This window comes from Triturus cristatus, chromosome 7 (assembly GCF_964204655.1).
Source record: "Triturus cristatus chromosome 7, aTriCri1.1, whole genome shotgun sequence".
NCBI lineage: Eukaryota > Metazoa > Chordata > Amphibia > Caudata > Salamandridae > Triturus > Triturus cristatus.
This window is the reverse complement of record NC_140590.1, coordinates 524946953-524968151: the sequence shown is the minus strand read 5'-3', so window position 1 is coordinate 524968151 and position 21199 is coordinate 524946953. Positions and strand designations below refer to the sequence as shown.

At 45.6% G+C, this 21199-nt stretch overlaps 1 protein-coding gene and 1 long non-coding RNA gene across 4 annotated transcripts in view; one reads left to right on the top strand and one right to left on the bottom strand.

Annotated features, from left to right (window-relative positions):
- MGAT5B (alpha-1,6-mannosylglycoprotein 6-beta-N-acetylglucosaminyltransferase B) overlaps positions 1-21199 on the top strand; it is an 819262-nt gene that overhangs the window by 712899 nt on the left and 85164 nt on the right. The window contains exons 15-16 of the mRNA XM_085616896.1: positions 6842-6916; positions 11582-11835. Coding sequence (XP_085473022.1) covers positions 6842-6916; positions 11582-11835 — 329 coding nt within the window. The remainder of the gene's footprint in view (positions 1-6841; positions 6917-11581; positions 11836-21199) is intronic.
- Positions 1-21199, bottom strand: part of LOC146810013 (uncharacterized) — a 175680-nt gene that overhangs the window by 135558 nt on the left and 18923 nt on the right. The gene's annotated exons all lie outside the window — the stretch shown is intronic.

Here is a 21199-nt window from a genome sequence, read left to right as displayed (position 1 = left end):
AGGACTGGCCGATGATGAAGCATGACACCAGGTGGTGTGTGAGGCCAGTCCGTCACTTTTTGTGAGATGTCCCAACTCACAACAGCTCTACAACTGTAGTAGGGTCACATCACTCTAGGAGCAGCTCCCTGTGGTCAATATTATTAATGGAGGCCGCTAGCTCCTAGTACCCCGCGCCTCCCGTTCCCCCCTCCACACCCTGTGGAGTTCCTCTTGTGATTGCTGAAGAGTCAAGACACCCATCAACTCACCTGAAGCACCCGACATCTGTGGGCATTGGTCCATCCTGCCCTAGGTCACTGGCAAGTGGCCCAGACTCTGTCCCCTCTGCTTTCAGGTTCCTTACATCCTAGATAAAGGCTTGGATCTCTTCGGACACTTCTCTTCACGGCAGCAGCGGTTCTTTGCAGGCTTCCATTGAAATCAACGACGCGACCCGACACCAAAAGACACCTATGCACCCGGCTTCCCTGGGTGAGGTAACTCGAGTTCTCCGGTGCTCTCGTGGGTGCTAGCCCTAGAACTTCTTAAGTCCAAAAGGGTTTGGTCCAGACTCGATTGGAAGTGTCCCTAATCTTTAAATTTCGAACCGCAACATTCCCCATAGAAGATAATAGGAACCCACGGTTGTGTTTTCACACTGTATATGGGTCCCGTGAGTCCCCTGTGTCACTACCTTGGGTGGTTCCTTGGGGTCCCAGCGATTCTAGAGGCAATAGGCCTAGTGCCTATTCCAGTCGTGGTTCTTATACCACTTTTTTGGTATATGGTTTGGTACGCCCCTAGGGCCCAAACGTGTATTTGTGCTTTTACTGATGCTTGATCACTTGTAACTAAAGTACTTCGAACTCCAGTCTCATAAAGAGACTAGAGGGGTGTGAGTTAACCTAAATACATGTAGTTTAAATATATATATGGTGTGGTTGTCCTTTCATTTGATCATTCAAGAAATGTTTTACTGGTAAAACAAGCTGCTTTACATTCCTTCAAGACTTAGCCTGAAGGCTGCTCTCCATAGCTACCACTAGGATAGCTTTCACCTTAAGGGGTTGTTTGGACTGATACAAGGTGCCCACTAGAACTAGTGGACAGCGTATATCAGGCCACCTTCTCACATCAACTGCTACCTCTTTTGCACATCTTAACTTCTCTGGAACAAGCCTTTCAAGTTCCAAGCCGTTAATGTTAGAGTTTGCAGATGATTGTGTGAAAGGGTTGTGTGACACTACAATGCATGACTTTACCATGCATTGTCGTTCCTGTCAATGTAGGAACATTTTGATGGATGTTTCTGTCAGACATGATTACCATCCATCAATCGTTTCCAAAGTTTCTATTTTCCAAAAACAAGCTCCCAAAGTTGCAGTTTGCTTTTGAAAAAGAAAAAACTAATGACCCCCTCACCATGGGATTTTTCTCCTATGGTGTGAGGGTAATTATCTTTTTTTACTGTACCTCACTACTGGGGTATAGCTGGTAGTGACCATCCACTCTAGATAGGGCAGGCGGTTGTAAAGGTTACCTCTGATGGCCCCTACTCTCTCAGTCTATCAGAGGAAGTTTTACGACATCAGGGTGAAATTTGCTGTCGGCCCAACTCAAAATTGGGCAGGCAGACCTTGAGTTTGGCAGACAGACGTTGCAGTTGCAACAGAGTACTCTGTCCACCGAACTCGAAATCAGTCCCAGAGTCCCACCTAATGTAAATCACTATTGATCCTGCTCCTTGTGAGAACAGTCCATCCCGAACCTTGGTCGTCTCACCCATTCAACATGCAGTCTAGTGCCTTTTTAGTTGGTAAATTTGAAACTCACACCCTCCCCTCCAATCTCCTTGAATAAGCTACACCTCTTTTGATACTCTTCCGTCCCTTTTATCTGAACTCTCTGTAAATCAATCTATTGTTTTGTACGGCGGTTATTGCTTTATAAGTCAGAAACATACGTATCTAATATGGCTTCAATGGCCTAAGTATATCAATGGCCTAAGACCAGAGAGGTAAAGCCATTGAAAACTTTTAGCTGTATAGAAGCAAACAAAAAGTAAACACTGACAAAATTTCCAAAATACCTATAGGATGCACCTACACACCAGAGATAACTCATTAACAGAGAGATGCGTGTGCCAATTTGACATTAGTTGGAGCACAGGGTATTCTCTCCAGCTTGCCTTGGGGCAGGTGCTGGCTCCAGCACACAGTACTGAGCAGCATAACCGGGTTCTAAAACCAATATACACTCCCAGCATAGCCTGCAGGAGAGAATGACACCCACAGAGTGCCAAAGCAGGCAGGGCCGGACTGGGGACCAAAACCGGCCCTGGCAAAGTGCTCGGCCGCCCCCCTTCGCACCCACAGGGGGTTGGGGGTGCCGCCGAGCTCTTTGCCAGCGCCGGTTTTCGGCCGATTTTGTTACAGGGCCGATTTTGTAGCTATGCAGCAAAAACGGCCCTGTAACAAAAACGGCCCCCAGGGGCCAAAACCGGCCCCCACCCTTGCGGCGCACCGGGGATTGCCCGTGCCCGCTACGGCCAGTCCGGCCCTGAAAGCAGGTGCAGCAGTGCAAATGTTCCTAACATACAGAAGAGGCAGATTAGAGGCAACAGCAGTGCAAGCTGCTATCCCTCATACACATCAGGCGAAGCACAGACAGCATGAAAGCAAGCCGCCTTACGCGCACACACGACGTCCAGCACAGGCAGCCATAATGATTGCATTCCTAGAGGTCCCATGTGTAAATAGCACCTTTTCCTCTGTTTTTTTTTGTTTGCCCATATTTTCTGGGGTAGATGAATACTTTCTTATTTTCTATTATTTGTCAACAACTAGACACCTAGGTCTAGCCTCCTGTTCTCTTTTGTCTAAATGCGCTATTTCTGTAACATTGGCGTTTAGCCCCTGCCCACTTGTGTTTTTCTGTGCACATTTGGCACGGTGAAACCTCCCAGTATTCCCTCCCCACTCGCATAGATAGGCTGGAAGAACGTTTTATTTTCTCGGTTCAAAATGTTTTTATTTTATGAGTTCCATTGACAAATAAAAATGTTAACCACTAATAATTCAGGCACGGTTTTATCTCTGATATTATTTTAGTAATATTTTGAATGAATTTGATAAGACAGGTGCAAGTGTCTTGCACACACAGCAGAAGGGACAGGGCTGTGGGGACGAGATGTGGCCTAATGGCCCGCATTCTATCTTTGGAACTGTGGAACCAGGTTCGAGTCCCAGGTTTGGCTCCCCATCCTGTTATTCTTGCCAAATCACTTAATCTCCCTGTGCTTAAAAGTATTCTGCCCTTGTGTAATGCAAACTGATGCTCATGCAAAGTGCTCGCCAGGTATGGCACTGTTCGTCCAGAGCTGCACGCGTGCCCTTCGCACACACCAGGTTCTGCACGGCGGGTCGCAGGCAGGCAACCTTCCCTGGCCCATTCAGTGCAGGAACGACACTGGCCGTGACGGTGCACAGTGAGGCTCTGCAACGAAAGCATCCGGGCTCTGGCAGGGCTATGCACATTCATGTCTGTGCTGGATGTTGTGAGGCGCAGCGTGCTGGCGCTGCCACGCTGGGAAGACCTGGGTTTAACTGCCCCATTGGCATGCAGTGAACAAAGTGCCTTGGTGTAATACACGGCCCGCCGGGAGGAGCTCCCTGCTGCCAACATGACAGGCTGACAAGTCCAATTCTCGAGGCTTGCTTAGCCCATCTGTTTCTTGGCAACAAGCTCTTTACCCGCCATTATGCCTGGAGGGCCTCGCACCGGTGGGCTTCAAGATTTGCCTGCAGTCATTATTGTCCCATTATGTCATCCCTCCCTCGCTTCCCCTCCCCCCACCCCCCTCCCCCCCGCTCTCCCTGGCGCAGGCTCCTGGCTCTATTTTCACTGCAGATGCCACTTTTGGTCATTACTCTGTCTTCAGCACAGGTGACGTCTAAAGCAAGGCTTGCAAATGTACTTGGGTTTCAGTGCACATGATTACAAGCGCGTGAGGTCTAGGGGGTGAGGGGTCTATAGGTAGACACCGACAATGACAATGGAGCGCATGCAGAGGGGAAAGCCAAGGTACCAGATCTCCCGTCTCGTCTGTAAGAGGAGTTACTCGTCGTACTAAGTGAAAATCGTCGCGAGTTAGAGTTGTAATTGAGATCACACCCACCAAGATTTCATCAGTGGCCACTCTATGCAAGATACGAGCAGTAGTCATCTCAGTGCATTATGGGTAATACATAACAGCCATAGCGGAGATGCCCCAGGCACCAAGCAAACAACATCAGTAATATGCTTCCCAGTGTCACAAGATTTATCACTCAAATATCAGCTTTAAATATATTTTGGCAATTCAACCATGTTTCTCCACACAGCAGTACTGACAATACACACATTTGCGTCTTCATACACACTTTTCCATTGTTGCATACATACATTTATTCTACCAATCTGAAGCTTGTAGATGAGTGAGCTGGGCTGCACACTGGAGAGTGACCTGCAGCTAGAGGAAGAGCTACCAGTGGCCCAAGAGCTGCTCGGGAAGCCTGCATCTTCTACATCAGATCGGGCAGTCGCTGACATCTTGATCCTACAGGGAAGATTGTCCATCACATAGCGTGTCAGCTGGACTCACTCTGCAGCCATGGGCAGATCATCATGCGCTGATGTATCAAATATTCAGCACAGAAGGGCTGGGGATTTACTGTTGAGATGGAAGATACAACTTACACAATAGCTCACTTCACTTTCCCACCCTCTCTTTCTGGAATTCTGTGTTTCTCTTCTGCTTAATACTTTTTGTATTTTTTGAGTTTTTATATAGCACAAACTCGGCCCGAAGTTATCAGAGTGCTTTACATGAGCACCAGTTGCGTTACAGATGGACACATTCTTCTTCTTACTTTTTTTTGCTAGGTACGGGGAGATTAAGTGATTTGCCCAGAATCACAGGATGTTGAGCATCCCTGCTGTGACTCGAACCTGGTTCCCCAGCTTCGAGGTCGAGCGCTTTAGCCATTAGGGCACATCCTAACACTCTGTCTCACTTCTTTCTTTGAGGCTCCAGTACCATGTAGAATGTACAGCATGTTCAGCAGGACTTCGGTGAGTACTAGGAAGGCAGAGTAGTTTAATAAGATATAGGATGAATTCCACAGGGGCTGATAAATGTTACTTTTAGAAGTACTGGAATGAAAGTGACACAGATTAGAGTGAGTCTAAAATGAGTTAGAGTGAGTTCCCTAATTGTTGTAACGAGTTATATAAAAGGTGGAGTGAGTTCCCCAAAGGCTAGAGTGAGATCCACAGGGACTGGAGTGGATCCTTCATGAGCTAGAATGAATTCCACAGAGGCTAGACTGAGTTCAACAAGGTCTAGTAAGAGTCCTAAAATGGTCTTCAGGGTTCACTGATCTCAAGACTCCGTTCTAAGGAGGTGGTTTGTTTTCTGGAGCATTTTTCCAGGTTCCACAAGGGTAAAGTTGGCTCCGTAAGAAACCAATAGATTCTATAAAAGCAGGAGTCAGCCCGGAAAGCGATGGGCCTGAAATGAGTGTCACTGGCCTGGAGTGAGTTATCTAAGGTCTGAGATGAGCTCATCATGATTGTAATTATTCCTCTTTATTCTCTTTTTCTTCTTAATCATATTATTTCTTATTGTTATTAGTAAAGATAACTGTATTACTCATCCCATCAGGTGTAGAATTATTGTCAGTGCTTGTGAGCACCACTAAACTGAGTTATGGAAAAGCCTATAGTTAACATGACTTAGAAAAGACCGGTATGGGTATGAAATACAGCATACAAATATAAAAATGAATTATAACAATCCTCATCATCGTGTTTTGTTGCTGCTGTTTTTAAAACCAACAGTAATATTATTAAAAGCATTGGCATAGCCAATAGGTCTCGCCTTTGGGACCTTATAAGTGTTTAGCCATGCAACAGTTGCATAACTAAATACTTAAAAGGTCCCAAAAGCGAGACCTATTGGCTATGCCAAGCGGTCTTGCGGCCGCGAAAGTGAAAGTGATCGCGATTGCGATCGCGATCGCGATCCAACATCAAAGCGGCCTTGCGGGCGCTAAAGTGAAAGTAATCACGGTAAAACGCGGCGCGCGCGCCCGCGCACATGCACTGTAGCTCTAGGCTGGCCTGGTAGCCCTTTTTGGAGCCCTCTCAATAAGTCTCGCCAGACCAGCGCATGCGCTGGGTCAGGCGAGACCTAAAGATAAAAATAATAACTAGAAACATATTAACATGTTATGTGATGGGGTCTTCTAGAGCGCGCTAATACCGAAAGGCGTCTTGGCGCTGGTATCCAGCAAACCAGAATGCATCAGCGTCGGGAGTGCATTTCCTGACAATGCCAACGCTCTGGCTTTTCTAACTGAGTGTTGGCATTATCAGGAAATCTACTCACACCGCCGATGTTTTTCTGGTTTGCTGGATGCCGAGAAGCCTTTTGGTATTAACACGATATATGAGACCCCATATCATATTAATGTTTCTTGTTATTATTATTACCTTTATTAATATTGTTGTTGTTGGTTTTAAGAACAGCAGCTACAAAACACGATGATGATTGTTATTATTTGTAGTTTTTGTATTTGTATGCTGTGTTTCATGCCCATACCTGTCTTTTCAAAGTCATGTTAGCTATAGGCTTTTCCATAACTCAGTTAAGTGGTGCTCACAAGCAATGAAAATAATTCTACACCTGATGGGATGAGTTCCACGAAGTCTGTGGAATGTAATTAACCGCGGCTAGATTAAACTTCACAAAAACTTCAATGTCCTCATGAGCAAAATGTTAATTTGTTCTGGACATCTCCCTGTTTCCTTTCTCTAGGTGGATCCGTACCTGCCGTTCGAGTACACATGCGGGGGGATGCTGGAACGCATTCATGTATACATCCAGAACCAGGTTTGTCTCTCCATAGACCAATTTTCATTCAGAATTTAATCAGCAGATAGCCAATTCTATCTGTAGCCATGTGTCCTTCTGACCACAAAAGACCATTGCTGATTCAACTCTGCAGACAAGCATGTGCATCTTTCTCCTGGTAACACCTTGTATTACTTACTAAATTTGTCTCCTAAAGTAACGCCCACCTATGGGAAATTATATATTTTTCATTCATCTGACTACTGAATTTCAAGTTCTGCTTTGTGGCTATGGCACCATCAGATTTTGATACCCATGTACTGCAGTGCTTGATTTGCAAAAATATAAGTGTCAGGGCTCTCGTCAGGCGGCCTCTGCACCTTGTGCCACACATTGTCCCAGCCAGCGCCGCCAATGATAGTAACAACACAAGTACTAACATTTACACTCCTACAATTGTGACAGTTTGGACTATTTCAGGCCCCCAAAGCTATAAGAGTGTCTTGGGTGGCATATATTATTCATTTTTAATGTATGTTGAGTTAATTATTAACTGTTGTTGTGGTCATCTCGAAATAAGCCAAACAGAACCACCTTGTGGCAGACTGTCACAGGGTCCGGTGCTGACAATTAAGTGCCAGTGCCGAGCACTGGAAACCACTGGCTCAAATTAAGCACTGATGTAGTGAGATCTTTCTGATCTTCGAAACCCACCTTACACAGGAGAAAAGTGAAGGCGTTTTAATCTTTAGTCCGTTTATACAATAAATAAACCTTAAACGAACAGTCAGTAAAAAGCAGACAAAAGAACCTTATCAACAATGCAATATAAACATTTCAATATAAAAGATGTCGGGATTCATAATCAGTTTTTCCAAATAGATTAAACATTCCTTTTTCGTTAGATTTGGAAGAACACACACCCAACAGCGTCACACACTGTTAAATCATCCAGTTTAGAGATATATAAAAAAGGTTAATTTATGATAAATAATGTTCCCTTTTACAAATAGTGGTTTTAAAAATTGTCTTGTAGCATTCACATAAAATGTACAAAATAATACAAAATGTATTGCTGATTGTATTGATGTTCCATCACATGGGCAAAGGAATCTTTCCTGGTTGCAATGCCCTATTTTAGGAAATGCCACCATATTATGGACTATTGCTGAATGAAAAAATGTTAATATTATCTATATGGTATGAATTCAAAACATTAGAAAAATAAATTTGAATTCCCTCAGTCTGATGGATGTCTAGAAAACCTCTAACGGACAATTTAAAAAAGCTCCATTGATACTCTCTCATGTTTTCTTTTACCAAAAATCAAAGCCTTTAATTAATTTTTTTGAATATTGGTTTATCTCCTCCGAAATTTCTAAAAAAAACCTGGTGCATCCAACTTGTTCAAGATCTTTAACATTTCCAAGCCATGGGATTTTGTTTTGCGTGATCAAGGGCAAAACAATCCTGTAGCATAGCCCCTGAAAAACTAAGTCTCTGTTTTACACCAGACTTCATACCAAAGAAGGACCGGTTTTATATATAATATACCTTTAATATGGAAAATTCCTAGCTTTTTATAAATAATAAACACAGAGGTCGAATGTGTGAGTGCAAGTAATCACCTCAGCAATGTATTTTCGTGTTTTGAATTATGTCATTTTTATTGAATCTCCATAGTCCTGCCCGATACATGGCCCCAGCAAGACACTTACTTTTATATATAGCCAACATTTCTCCAATGGGTTTGGTACCCAACTTAGTGGCAAATCTAAATATCCCTTCTGTTGTAAGTATTATGTTTATTTTTGCATGTTCTTTCAATCAATCAATCAATCAACCACTCATTTGTAGAGCGCACTACATACCCGCGAGGGTCTCAAGGCGCTGGGAGCGGGGGGTTCCTACTGGTCGAACAGCCAGGTCTTGAGTAGCCTCCTGAAGGTCAGCAGGTCTTGGGTCTGTCGTAGGTTCAGTGGGAGGGTGTTCCAGGTCTTGGCGGCGAGGTGGGAGAAGGATCTCCCGCCGGGGGTTGTTCTTCGGATGCGAGGGATGGTGGCGAGTGCGAGGTCGGCAGAGCAGAGCTGGCGGTTGGGGATGTAGAAGGAAAGTTGTCTGTTGAGGTAGGCTGGGCCGGTCTTGTGGAGTGCCTTCTGTGCGTGGATGAGGAGCTTGAAGGATAACCTCTTGTTGACGGGGAGCCAGTGAAGGTTTCTCAGATGGGGGGTGTTGTGGCTATGGCGTGGTACATCGAGGGTCAGTCGTGCAGAGGCGTTTTGGATACGTTGCAGTCGTTTGATGAGCTTGGTCGGGACTCCCGCGTAGAGGGCGTTTCCATAGTCGAGTCTGCTGCTGACGAGGGCCTGGGTGACTGTTCTTCTTGTATCTGTCGGGATCCACCTGTAGATCTTGCGGAGCATGCGAAGGGTGTTGAAGCAGGAGGAGGACACGGTGTTGACTTGCTTGGTCATGGAGAGCGTTGAGTCGAGGAGGGTTCCCAGGTTCTCTATGCCTATTCCATGCATCTGTGGTCATAAACTGAATAAAACAAACAGAAGGAGATGATGGACGGAGCGCTGAAACTTTTCAGACACTCACCCCCAGTCACAGATCTGGGTTGAATCCATCATCGTTCTTTGGCTCACTTTCTCACCCCAGTTAAGACCCAGCTATATGCAGATCAGTCTTGACCCTGTGCCTCATGGGAACAGTCCAGCCTGAACTGCCAATCCAGTTCTTCCCTGGACTGCAAATAAGCATCCTGGGAAGGGTATCGGGGTAACACCCCTCATCAGCCAGGCTAGCTTGAATCCAGCGGCATAGTAAGCATGGGACCGACGTCTGGGCATACCCTACCAACTTAGGGTAAACAAAGCAAACACAAAGAGATGATGGACGGAGCACTGAAACTTTTCAGACACTCACCCCCAGTCACAGATCTGGGTTGAATCCATCATCGTTCTTTAGTTCACTTCACCACCCCAGTTCAGATCCAGCTATATGCAAATCAGTCTTGACCCTGTGCCTCATGGGAACAGTCCAGCCCGAACTGCCAAGCCAGGTATTCCCTGGACCAGAAACAAGCATCCAGGAACCGGTTTCGGGGTAACATCCCCCATCAGCCAGGCTAGCTTGAATACAGTGGCAAAGTGAGCAAAGAGACCCACATCTGGGCATACCCTGCCAACTTGGGGCGAACAAAGTAAACACAGTATCATAGATGCCAGCCATAGGAGTTGAATTTCTCCCAAATACAGGCACATAATGACAAAAAACTAATTGTGACAAAAACTCCTATTTTAAAAATAATAATAATTCCAGATTTGTAAAGCGCGAACTTATCATCCCTAAGGGCGCTGGGGGCCGCTGGGGAGATTAAGTGAGCTATTGCCCAGAGGCACATGATGCTGAGCTGCCGCCGAGGATCGAACCGTGAGCCGTACCTCTGGAGTCAGCCACCCTGGCCCCTGCGCCACACCTCTCCCACCCACACCTCCCCTGAAGTGGTGACATCACAAATTACACTCAATGCTCCAGGGAGAGTCTCACAACGGTGTCAAGCAAATTCTTCCATTTAGCCTATTCCTCGGAAATGCTGCCTGGGTTGGATTGACCTATTCCAAACACAATACATTAACAGATAAGCAAGGGACTTAAAAAAAACAGGTAGGCTCAAACAACAGTTTCTCAGACAGCAGTTTATCCTAGTGGGTAACGACACCAGATGGAAGGAGGTCGAAATAACTGAAGGCACACATTTCGGTAGTTATTAGTAATGTCCAGCGTTGTGAGGCAGAGAAATAACCTGACAGCTGAAATGGTGAGTAAACATAGATCTAGGACAATGAGGCATACATGGGGTGGCCTTTATAGAGGAAAAATGAATTAGAGGCGCAAGAGAGGAGGGTATGTGATTGGTGGATGGTGCCATGAAGGGGTTAGGTTTACTAATAATAGTGTATATCTACCCAAACAAACCCTTTTTTAGCAACATTAGGATAATTAAAGACTGGGGATGAAACATAACGTTTTAAGCTATACCTTGCAGTTTTTATGCAGCTCTTTGATATCAGTTCTTAGCTCAGTGTGGTATATTAGGATTGTGACATGTAACAAAAGGATCTCTGTGACAAAAACAGTTACCCACTGAGCTATCGACATAAAATACAATGATATGATCTGCATGGTACACATTCTTTACAGCAGGCATGTTAACTCTGCACTACTTTATTATGAGTGAAAACACTGCCACTAGACAAAACTCCATCCTTCTCCAGCCAGAATATTAGTCACCACAGTTGTCTTGACATTGCTATTGTTGCCTGAAAATTGCTGGACACACAAGGAACGCTGCAGCATGTGCTCTTAAACAAATAAGGCATTTCACAGCGGCCCTGGTTCAGTGCCCAGTGCAGCGGCACCGGTCGCCCTGATCTTGGCTGTGCAATGTAGAGTTCCTTTCCTCTTTTTACTCAGCAAAAAATCTTCTACAACGCATCCTCGTCCTCCAGACTGCTCAGAATCCAGCACGTGTCGAGCTGCCCCTCTGGCTCTTCTTTGCTCCTGGTTGAGGGGCTTTGAATAATTCAGACAGGCGCCCTGCGTAGAGTCAGCATGAAGAAGCAACCGGGCCGCGCCGTCCTCCGCCCGCGCAAGAACACTGTTTCTTTTTCTGATTATTGCTTTGTTGTGTCTTCCTAGGATTTTTGTGCCAGCACACCAATGGCGGCGAACAATACAGGAAAAGACACCATCCCCCTCCCGCTGCTGAACAACGCCACAGTCTTGGTGTGGCCAACCAACGTGAGCAGCCCGCAGGTCTGGCCCCCGCCGACGTCCATGCAGGTGTGGCTCTCGGACCCAGGACTGTCCTGCATCGAGACCTGCCAAGGGCACGGGCGGACCTGTGAGCCGGCCTTCTTCAGGCTCATCAACACGAAAAATGCATTTCAGCAGTAAGTTTGTCTGTATTCCAAAGTAAATGACATTGAGTTAGCAAAGCACATATTGGTTTTTGAGGACGGACCAGAACATAGTCGACTGTTTTTCAGAGGCTGAATACACAACATTCAGCCACAATTTTTTCTTGTAACACATCATGCTATTCAGACACATTTTTCTTGTGTCACCAAAATATTCAAGCTATGATGACACCTTTCTCTTCCTGGTGCTAGAGGGTAGATCATGGGTCTGAGTGAATTACTCTCACTGGTATTTTGTGAGACTTTTTAAAACAGGGTACACTCTCAGGTATAAAAAAAGAATTACGTAAAATCTTGCAGTGCATAATTTCTAGAAATTCACAAAGCCAGGAATTTTGCCCAGGCCTAATAGTACTACAGTTTTCTCATCTGGTCTCTTCTCCATAGTACGAATCTACAGTGTTCTCCTCTTAGGGGTTGGGGGCAGCACGTGGCCAGTGGTGGCTGCTCCGCTATGGCGGAGGACCATTGCCCCACTACTTTTAAACATTGAAACATACAGGAAACATAAAATGATAATAACTTTGAGTTATTATCATTTTATGATTCTGTGCTGCTTTGTGGGTGGGCGGAGCAGGGCAGGGGAGAGTGGTTTGCCCACTCTTACGTGCACATGACTGTTTAGCCGGCCCTCTCGGGCCGCCCAAAACACTCATGCGCACTTTCCCTGTTCTCCATGCGGGCTGCATTACAACCTGCATGGAGAACTTGCCCAGGCCCCTACTCCATGGCTAAGCGTCGAACCAGGATGCATTGCAGCAATGTGATTGGCCAGGGGAGCCTGGGTGCTTACCAATCACAATGCTGCATTGCAGCATTGTGATTGGTCTAGAGTTTTTGCCTGGCTGTGCTTCCTATTCCTTGAGTCTAGACGAGGAGAGCAGGACCAGAGACGTGGGACCAGGCTGCAAGGTAAGTGTTGTGCACATTTGGTTACGTAGAGGGAACAGGGAAATGAAGACTGTGTTAAAATCCAAAATGGAAGTTAGGCCTCAATCGGGCATTGGTTAGCCAAGCACCGCAAAATATAATGTTGCAAAGTGCTGTGTTTCCGTTTTTGTGCAGAAATGTTCACAACGTTTTACAGATGTTTCCATTGAATAGCATAACTACATACAAATCTGCTCACTAACGGACTGGAATGTTATACCAACCCTATTTGTAGGAGCTATTAATTTAGGGTTATCCGGAGATTTTTCAACTGCCCAACCTCTCAGAGTAAGTGGTCATCATGATTTCTTTGGAATTTGCAGTATAAGATTTTTTAATATTCACCCTTTTCTCTTTCCACCCGCATACATGACGCTTCTAATGTACTAAGGAATGTTGTATTCATGTTTCTTTTTGTCACAGAAATCCTTCCTCTTTTGAGCATTAACTGGTCCCTCAATGTGCTAAACATCAGCCCACTTAGGCCCTGCTTGTACATGCACTAGTTTGTTGCGGGGATGCCAGTGGAATACGTTCCTGATTACAGTCAGTATCCATGCATTAGAAAGCAGCATGTTTTCCCCATAATGGTGAATAACTTTTCCAGTCAGTTTTTCCTGAGACTAGGGAGAAAACTGCTGACATTTCCTGCCTGCTCTCAACTGATGTCAGCAGGACCAGACTGGGAACACAAACCAGCCCTGGCAATTACGTCCGACTGGCAGGGGATATGTGGGCCTGTGTGGGGCTGGTGGGAATTACTGTTGCTGTGCTTTTGTTACAGGGGGCCGATTTTGCAGTACTGCAGCAAAACTAGCCCCCAGTAACAAAAACAGCCACCACCCTTCCAACCCACCAGGAAAACGCCCAGTGCCTGCTACGGCCAGTCCAGCCCTGGTCTGTGTGGTAGTATGGGGTGGGGGTTAGAGGGGGTAGGGAATGCTTCAGCGTGTTTGGGAGGAGCACTGTCTACACCCGGCATACTGCTGCATGGATCTAGGTGAGGCACGGCTGTTCTGCTGCCCACACTCCTGCACTCGTAGCAACAAAAAGATGTCCGGTGTCCCCAGACCTGAGAATGGTTCAGAAATCCCCAAATCCTCAGCTACATTAAAGTAATTGTTGGAAGGTGGGTTAATGGTAGGGGCAAATGTCGGTCTGCCACTGGCAATAAGGCCACCAACACATAATAGGACCCAGCATAGGTCTTAGAAAATTATTCCTATGCTCAACCCTTGGTAACGTGGCTGCGAGCAGACAGGCTTAACTTCAAAGACAGGTATGTAAAGCATTCGAAAACACAATTTCAGTAAATAATTAAGACACAACACAAAATAAAAATCCAACACCAATTTATAAAAATATGTAATATTTTTATCTTTTAAATGACACCAAAATGAAAAAAATCCACTGTTGGGAACCAGAGTTATGAATTTTTAAAGATTAGTCACTTTCTAGTGCTTAGAAACCAACAGTGCCCCTTTTAGTCATTTCGTTTTCTCTGACAGGGACACACCTTTAGAAGCGGTTCTGGAGAATACCTCACCACTGTGTAGCCTTCTCCAGCAGGCTAGGTCCAGTTAGAACTCTTTCCTGAAGTTCTGCTTGCGGGTCCCAAAGTATCCAATACACAGTCCAAGGTTCTGGAATCTCCAAGAGGGTCCTTGAAAGTGTGAAACTTCAATTCCGCAATCCACTTGAACAAAACCCTTTCAAATCCACTGGTACTCCACGCTGGGGATTCTTTGTGGGGATGTCCAGGTGAGCTCTGGTAACCTGTAGCTTGCAGGGAGTCTACTTCTTAGTCCTTTTGTAGCAAGGTAATCCACAGGGCTGCAGTTTTCAGATGGCGCAGTTTTCAGAGGTCAGGCCTTAGAAGTCTTTGCCCAGCAGAACTTCGCAGCAGGGCACATCTTGCTTCAAGTAAGTTTCAAGCAGCAGATCTGGAGGGCTCTGCCCCTCTCAGATACTTATTCACAATTTTCTGGGTCAAGCCACAGGTCACTTCTGACCAATGAAAGCAGGGTAACTCCTCATAGTTATGACCACATCCGGCAGAGTGTGGCATTATGTTGTCCCAGCGTGCATCTTTCTTCCAAATCCATAATGGCTGATTTTCCAGCAAGGAGGTAAGAGCTGGCTAAACACACCCCCTGGGATGGCTTATTTCCATGGACTCTCCCCCTACCATCTGCACATACCTTCCTTAAGCCTAGCCCTGACTCTGGGTCAAGAGTGTCAAAGTGAAACTGAAACCCAGGCCTCCCCTCTGCCTTTGAAGAGCATAGTTTACGACTCCACCTCCTGGCCTGGCATACATTATAGACCAGCACACTGCCCTCCCAGCAGAGTGGTTCTTTATCACCTCTTCAAAGCAGCCTGGCTAATCCACTTATCTCTGACCAATCAGGACAGACCACTGGAAGGCTGAATTTGGACTACAAACAAGAAAGACTTATAACTTCTTGTATGTACACGTTAGCAGAAATTCAACAATATAATATTGTTGGATTTACTACTACCATTCTGGGAAGTCTTTGAATGGTCCGGCTAGTCCTCTCCTCTCAATATTTATTAATCAATAACTTCCTACCATGTTAACCTATGGGCCATGGGGTTCGCAATGGGAAAAATGACTTGGGTCAGTTTTCTAGCACCAGGGCTTATAAAAACATATTTTATAAGTATTTCCCTAATCTCTACAGGACCCCCCACCCCCTGTGCAACTAAGGGAGACTTTAGGGGTTCTGAATCTTCAGAAATATTGCAGATCTGCCTTAACCAGGTTTTTTAGCATCAAAGTCGAATTTGAGCAGCTCTTTACTTTTTAAAAGCAGTCCTGGCAACCAGGGCTGGTTTTAAACTGACCCCAGGCTTCAGCAGAGCACACATGCAAGTGCAGAAAAGCTGCTGGCCTCTAAACTGCTGTGCCCCAGGATACTGGGGACCTCTAGGTAGTTTCAATCCCCTGCCATATTATATATAAATCTAATGTGTTCCTTTCAGCTTGGCACTGGCCATGAGGCCTGGTTAGGCAGAGCCCAGGGTCAGTCAGAATCAGTTACCACCAGTTCCAGTCAGCAAAAAGTTGGGGGGTTCCCAGGGCACAGGATGACTTTGCAACAGTAATCATGAAATGTATTTGTTAGTGTTAGAAATGGGGGTCTCTAGTTGGCAGAGGTAGGTACCTTTGTCCAAATAGGGACCCTTGCTTCTTGTCAGGGTAAGGGGGATACACACTTTAGATAACCCCTGCTCACCCCCTTGGTAGCTTGGCACGAGCAGACAGGCTTATCCCAAAGGCAATGTGTAAAGTATTTGTACCAACACTCACAGTAACACAGTGATAACACCACAAATGGACACCACACCAGTTTAGAAAAATAAATTATCTTTATCTAAGCTCAGCAAGACCAAAACGACAAAAATCCCACATACAAGTTTCAAGAAAAATGACTTTGAAAAGGTTTTAGCGACTGAGTCCATAGAAAACAATGGATGCGTGATTTCTTGCAAGGTACTTCTAGTTGGGACAAAATTCACCAAGCCAAAGAGCTGCAGCGATGGGAAGCGTAAAATAAGACAAAGAGATGCGTTGGTTCCTGAGACCTTCGTGGATGCAATGCGACAGTTCCGCTGGACACAGGGGTGCGGTGCTTCGGGTCCGTTCTGTAGGGGAAAGCGATGCGCTGATTCTGAGACGACTCCGATCCGCGGGTGATACGTCGAGGAAAACTTGCTGCACAGGGACGATTCATGGAAATCCGGTTTGCGTTGGCGAACGATGTAGCGGCATCGAACAGCGCTGCGTCGGTTTCTTGAGCCACGATCCCTCGATGCGTCGATTCTTGCAGCGGTGACAGGTGATGCGTTGGTTTCAGCAGCGGCACGGCAGTGCAGGGTGATTCTTCTTCCACCACGGCGTTGCGTCGGAGAAACTGTAGCAAGAAGAGCGATGCATCAATTTTCTTGTTGTTGCTTTCCAGCTCCCAGTAGCAGAAGCAACCTCCAGAGGCCACACACAGGCACTCCTGTCTGAGGTCAGAACCCACAGCAAGGAAGTTCAGGAGAGCTGGGGGTGAAGTCCTTGTGTTCCTGAGATTTCAAAACAGGAGGCAAGCTCTACTCAAGCCCTTGGAGACTTTCTTCAAGCAGGGGACACAGCACACAGCAAAGTCCTTCTCCTTTCCTTGGCGGAAACAGCAACTGCAGGCCAACCCCAGACACACAGCAAGGGCAGTACTTCTCCTCAGTTTCTCCAGCTCTTCTCCTTGGCAAAGGTTTCTCTTGATTCCAGAAGTAGTCTAAAAGTCTGGGCTTTTGGGTCTGATACTTATACCCCCAAATCTCTTTGTGCAAGGGGCTCTGAACCCAGTTCAAACCAGTTCGGGGGGGGGCACTCTGCAAGTGCACAACAACATCCATTGTCAGTGTGAGCCTTGGCTCCAGACCCACCAGAGGGGGGCAGAGCTAGCATTGTGGAAGGCAGGCACAGTCCTATTCAGGTACAGGTACTACTCCTCCCACCACTACAAATGCAGATCAGGCCTATTCAACCTAGTGCTGACTCATCTAGACTCCTGGAGCCACTGCACCTCCCCAGCCCCATGCACTCCAAAGCCAGACAGTCAATCTACAAACAGGCAGAGGCACAAAGGAACAAGAAAATAGCCACTCTCTAAAATTGGTATTTTCATACTCAGAATGTAAAAATCACCTTTCCTAAAAGATGCATCTTTAGATTCTGAGTTCAGGAATACTAAACTTTATTTTTGTTGTTATAAATTAACTCCCTTGCTTTCCTATGGGGACAGATAGCCTTACAATACTGAAAAACGAAATTGGCGGTATTTCACTATCAGGACATGCCACACACATCTGGACATGTCCTACCTTTCACATACACTGTACCCTGCCCACAGGGGTACCTTGGGCCTACCTTAGGGGTGACTGACATGTAAGAAAAGGGAAGGTTAGGGCCTGGCAAGTGGGTGCACTTGCCAAGTCGACCTGGCAGTTAGCAAACTGCACACAGGCACTGCAGTGGCAGGCCTGAGACATATTTTCAGGGATACTCATGTGAGTGGCACAATCAGTGCTGCAGGCCCACTAGTAGCATTTGGTTTACCAGCCCTGGCACACTTAGTGCACTTTACCAGGGACCTACTAGTAAATCAAATATGCCAGTCAGGGAGAACCAATCATAATAACAATTTACACAGAGAGCTTAAGCACTTTAGCACTGATCAGTAGTGGTAAAGTGCCCAGAGTCCTAAAGCCAAAAACAGCAGGTCAGGAAAAATTGGAGGAAGAAGCACAAATATTGAGAATAACCCTGCAAAAAAGGGCCAAGTCCAACAGTTAGGATGTAATTTTCATCTCTTTCCTTGATTATTTATGGATTTTTCCTTTTACAGCCAAGTCACAAAAATGAAGAAAGTTCATGATTTAATTTATCAATGATGCAAATAAACTAATACAAAAACATTAGTCAAATGTTTTAACAAGAGCATTTTAGGAAATCTCTGAAACAATAAAATGTAAGTTACAAATCTGTTAAAGAATATCGAGTTATCAGCACATTATTTTTCAGAAACAAGTGCTGCACGATGTCATCAGTAAGACCAAGAGAAGATCTGAAAAAACATCTACAGCTTATCTCTGGGGAGAAATGATAAACATTCACATTTAAAGTAAAGAACACATGGGAAAACACTTTCAATAGGCTGGCCACAAGAACAACAGATATTACCTAGTGCAGGGGTTGTAAGTCTCCAGTGTTAAGTCATCCTAATGTGCAGCCCAATAAATCTCAATTTATTTGGCTTCCGAAGAGGTTATTGTTAGACCTGGCCTTTGTTGGCTTGATCTCCTCTAACCTTTTTGGCTGCCGACCTCATGTTTTGACCTTGTTTTGCTAGATTAGGACTTGGGCACGTTTGGCACTGCCGTGCAGTCTCAAAGCTCTATGCTCATCATGTTCATACTGCGGAGTGGTGTATATATGATTGGGTGATTTGAGTTAGCTGTAAGTCCCTTGTCAGGGGATAAGATCTATACCAGGGGCAGGTATCTCAAATTGGACTATTTGGGCCTGCCATACTGGTTGTGCCATCCACGGAGGTAGCTCATTGATTGTGCCACAGGATTGACCTGTTGGGGCCAGCGTACACGGGTTACTGTTACTCGACTTGGCATTTACAAAGCTGTGTGCTAAGGTTTTGCATGTCTCCTGCTATATCGAAGGTCTCCTTGGTGACAGGGTGCGGTGTTGGGAAGAGGTTGGGCAGGTGTGTGTATGTGTTACCTGCAAGAGTCGTTAATGACACTAGGTGGTGTGTTTGTTATGATGGGGCCTACTTCTTGCATTAAATTAGCATGAGGGGGTGTAGGGAAAGGCCGTCTAGCATTATTTTCTATGGGAAGAATAGCAACAGTATGATGTTTGGTATCAATGAGTTTGTAATGGCGAATTCTCTCCGATAGTGGGAGATGGTTCGACATTATGGGGCCTGAAATGTCACTTTGGGAAAATGCACATTTTGATGTGCGTGGCTCTGTGTGCCTGTTGGCCTGTCTCCTAATTCACAACTAGGTGTTAGGAGGATAGCCACATCGGTGCATTCCTGATAGAGGGTCATAAAGTCGGGGTTCATTCGAAACTGCAGACCTCTGACTCTGAATGGCCTTTCTGGGATGGTTACTTGGGGTGGAATTGGCACCTACATTCCAAGGGGGCAGGGTCTTGGACCCACTAAAGATTGTGATCAAATTTCCCGGGGTAGGATGGCAGACATGACAACATTTAGAGAAGGCCTGTGCATTTCAAATGTGGCCTTTTGAACTGGTCATAACTTCTAAGGCCATGGTGGGTATAATTTCTGGGGCTGCAGCCTCCAAATGTAGAGACACTTTTGGATTTGGAACCATACTATGTTGGTTTGATGCTGGTACATTAACACGAAGAATCATCAGGGCTGAAACTGGACTAGTATCCGCAGACTTGTAGTGGCTTGGAGCTTGTCATCCACCAAGAAGGACAATCACTTGGTGGGTTGTGCCTGGACATTGCTGGCCTAGGTCCAAGGTCATTGGTTCCCTCTCCCTGGACCCATGCCACAGGGTGCTTTGTTTTGGAAAACATTGTGATGAGCCAGAGGGGTTTTGTGTGCCTTGTGGGCACCTGAAGCTAACTGCCTGGGATCTACTTCAGGTCACACCTTCGCCTGAGGGAAAAACATTTCTTTAGTCGGGGAACATGCCAGCTTCCTGGGTCACAACCTTTTGTCAACGGTGGGATAGCGATCCCGCCCTCGTGCAGGTGCTGTTGGGCGCCTGCAGGTCTAATCTGGATGGACAAAACCAAGTAACAGTTTCTTTCTGTGTTAGGTGGTTCTGACTAGTCAACAGGGCACCAGCAGGAGCAACGTGTATTGTTGACTGGTAGAGTTGAAAGACTGAGGGGCTGGGTAACGGGGCGTGGACAGAGACTAATGACTATTTGAACTTCCTGCAAGGTAAAAGTAAGACAATTGCATATAACTTTAAAGTGTATATGCAATTTGTGTTCCATTGTGATTTCACTACATAAGCTTGACAATTGCATATAACTCTAAAGTGTATATACAATGTGTATCTCATTTTGATTTCAGTGCATGTGTGTAATACACAGACAAGTGTTTCTATACATATTGTGTGGATATTTTGTGGCAAACGCAGTGTGTTGCAAGGAGGAGTGTTGTACCAATGCTTTACACTCGAGCCATGAGGATAATCCTGACTGCTCGGTGCCAAACTACCATTGGGTGAGCACAGGTTATCGCACAAGTGTATCATACTCATCCTTTTTGGAACAGTTGGTTTTGACTGGCTTCGGTGTGTCCTAGCCAGCCCGCAACCTCTGTGTTCAACAGTTATCATAACATTTCATAGTGATGGAATTATGTTATAGTGAGCTTCAAAAGGCCCTATTATCATGCTAGAATAATCATACCAGAATAATCAAACATCTGCTTAATTGGCAGGTTTAACCTGAGCTTAAACTCTCCTTGCCAATTTTGGGATCAAAAAAGAACCCAGACAAGAGCAAAAGGTAATAAATGGTGAGCATCTTCCAGGCCAAGTTTAAAACCTCAGATTTACCCAATAGAGCATTTAGCATTGAGTGATTAATATTTAAATACCATACAAGCATTTCTTGCAACTTCAGGGTCCAGAAGAAGTCATGTCCAATCCCAGTTATAGGGCATCTAGAGTTAAAACATCGCCGGAAAGACCCTAAGTTTCATCCTTAGATGAACTATTTGCTGGTAGCCAATAAGGCAATTCATATATCAGAACTAGGGTAACATTAGCCATTTAAGCTAGCCGTGGGCGTAATTCACGTAGTAGCGTAGCTACGCGAAGT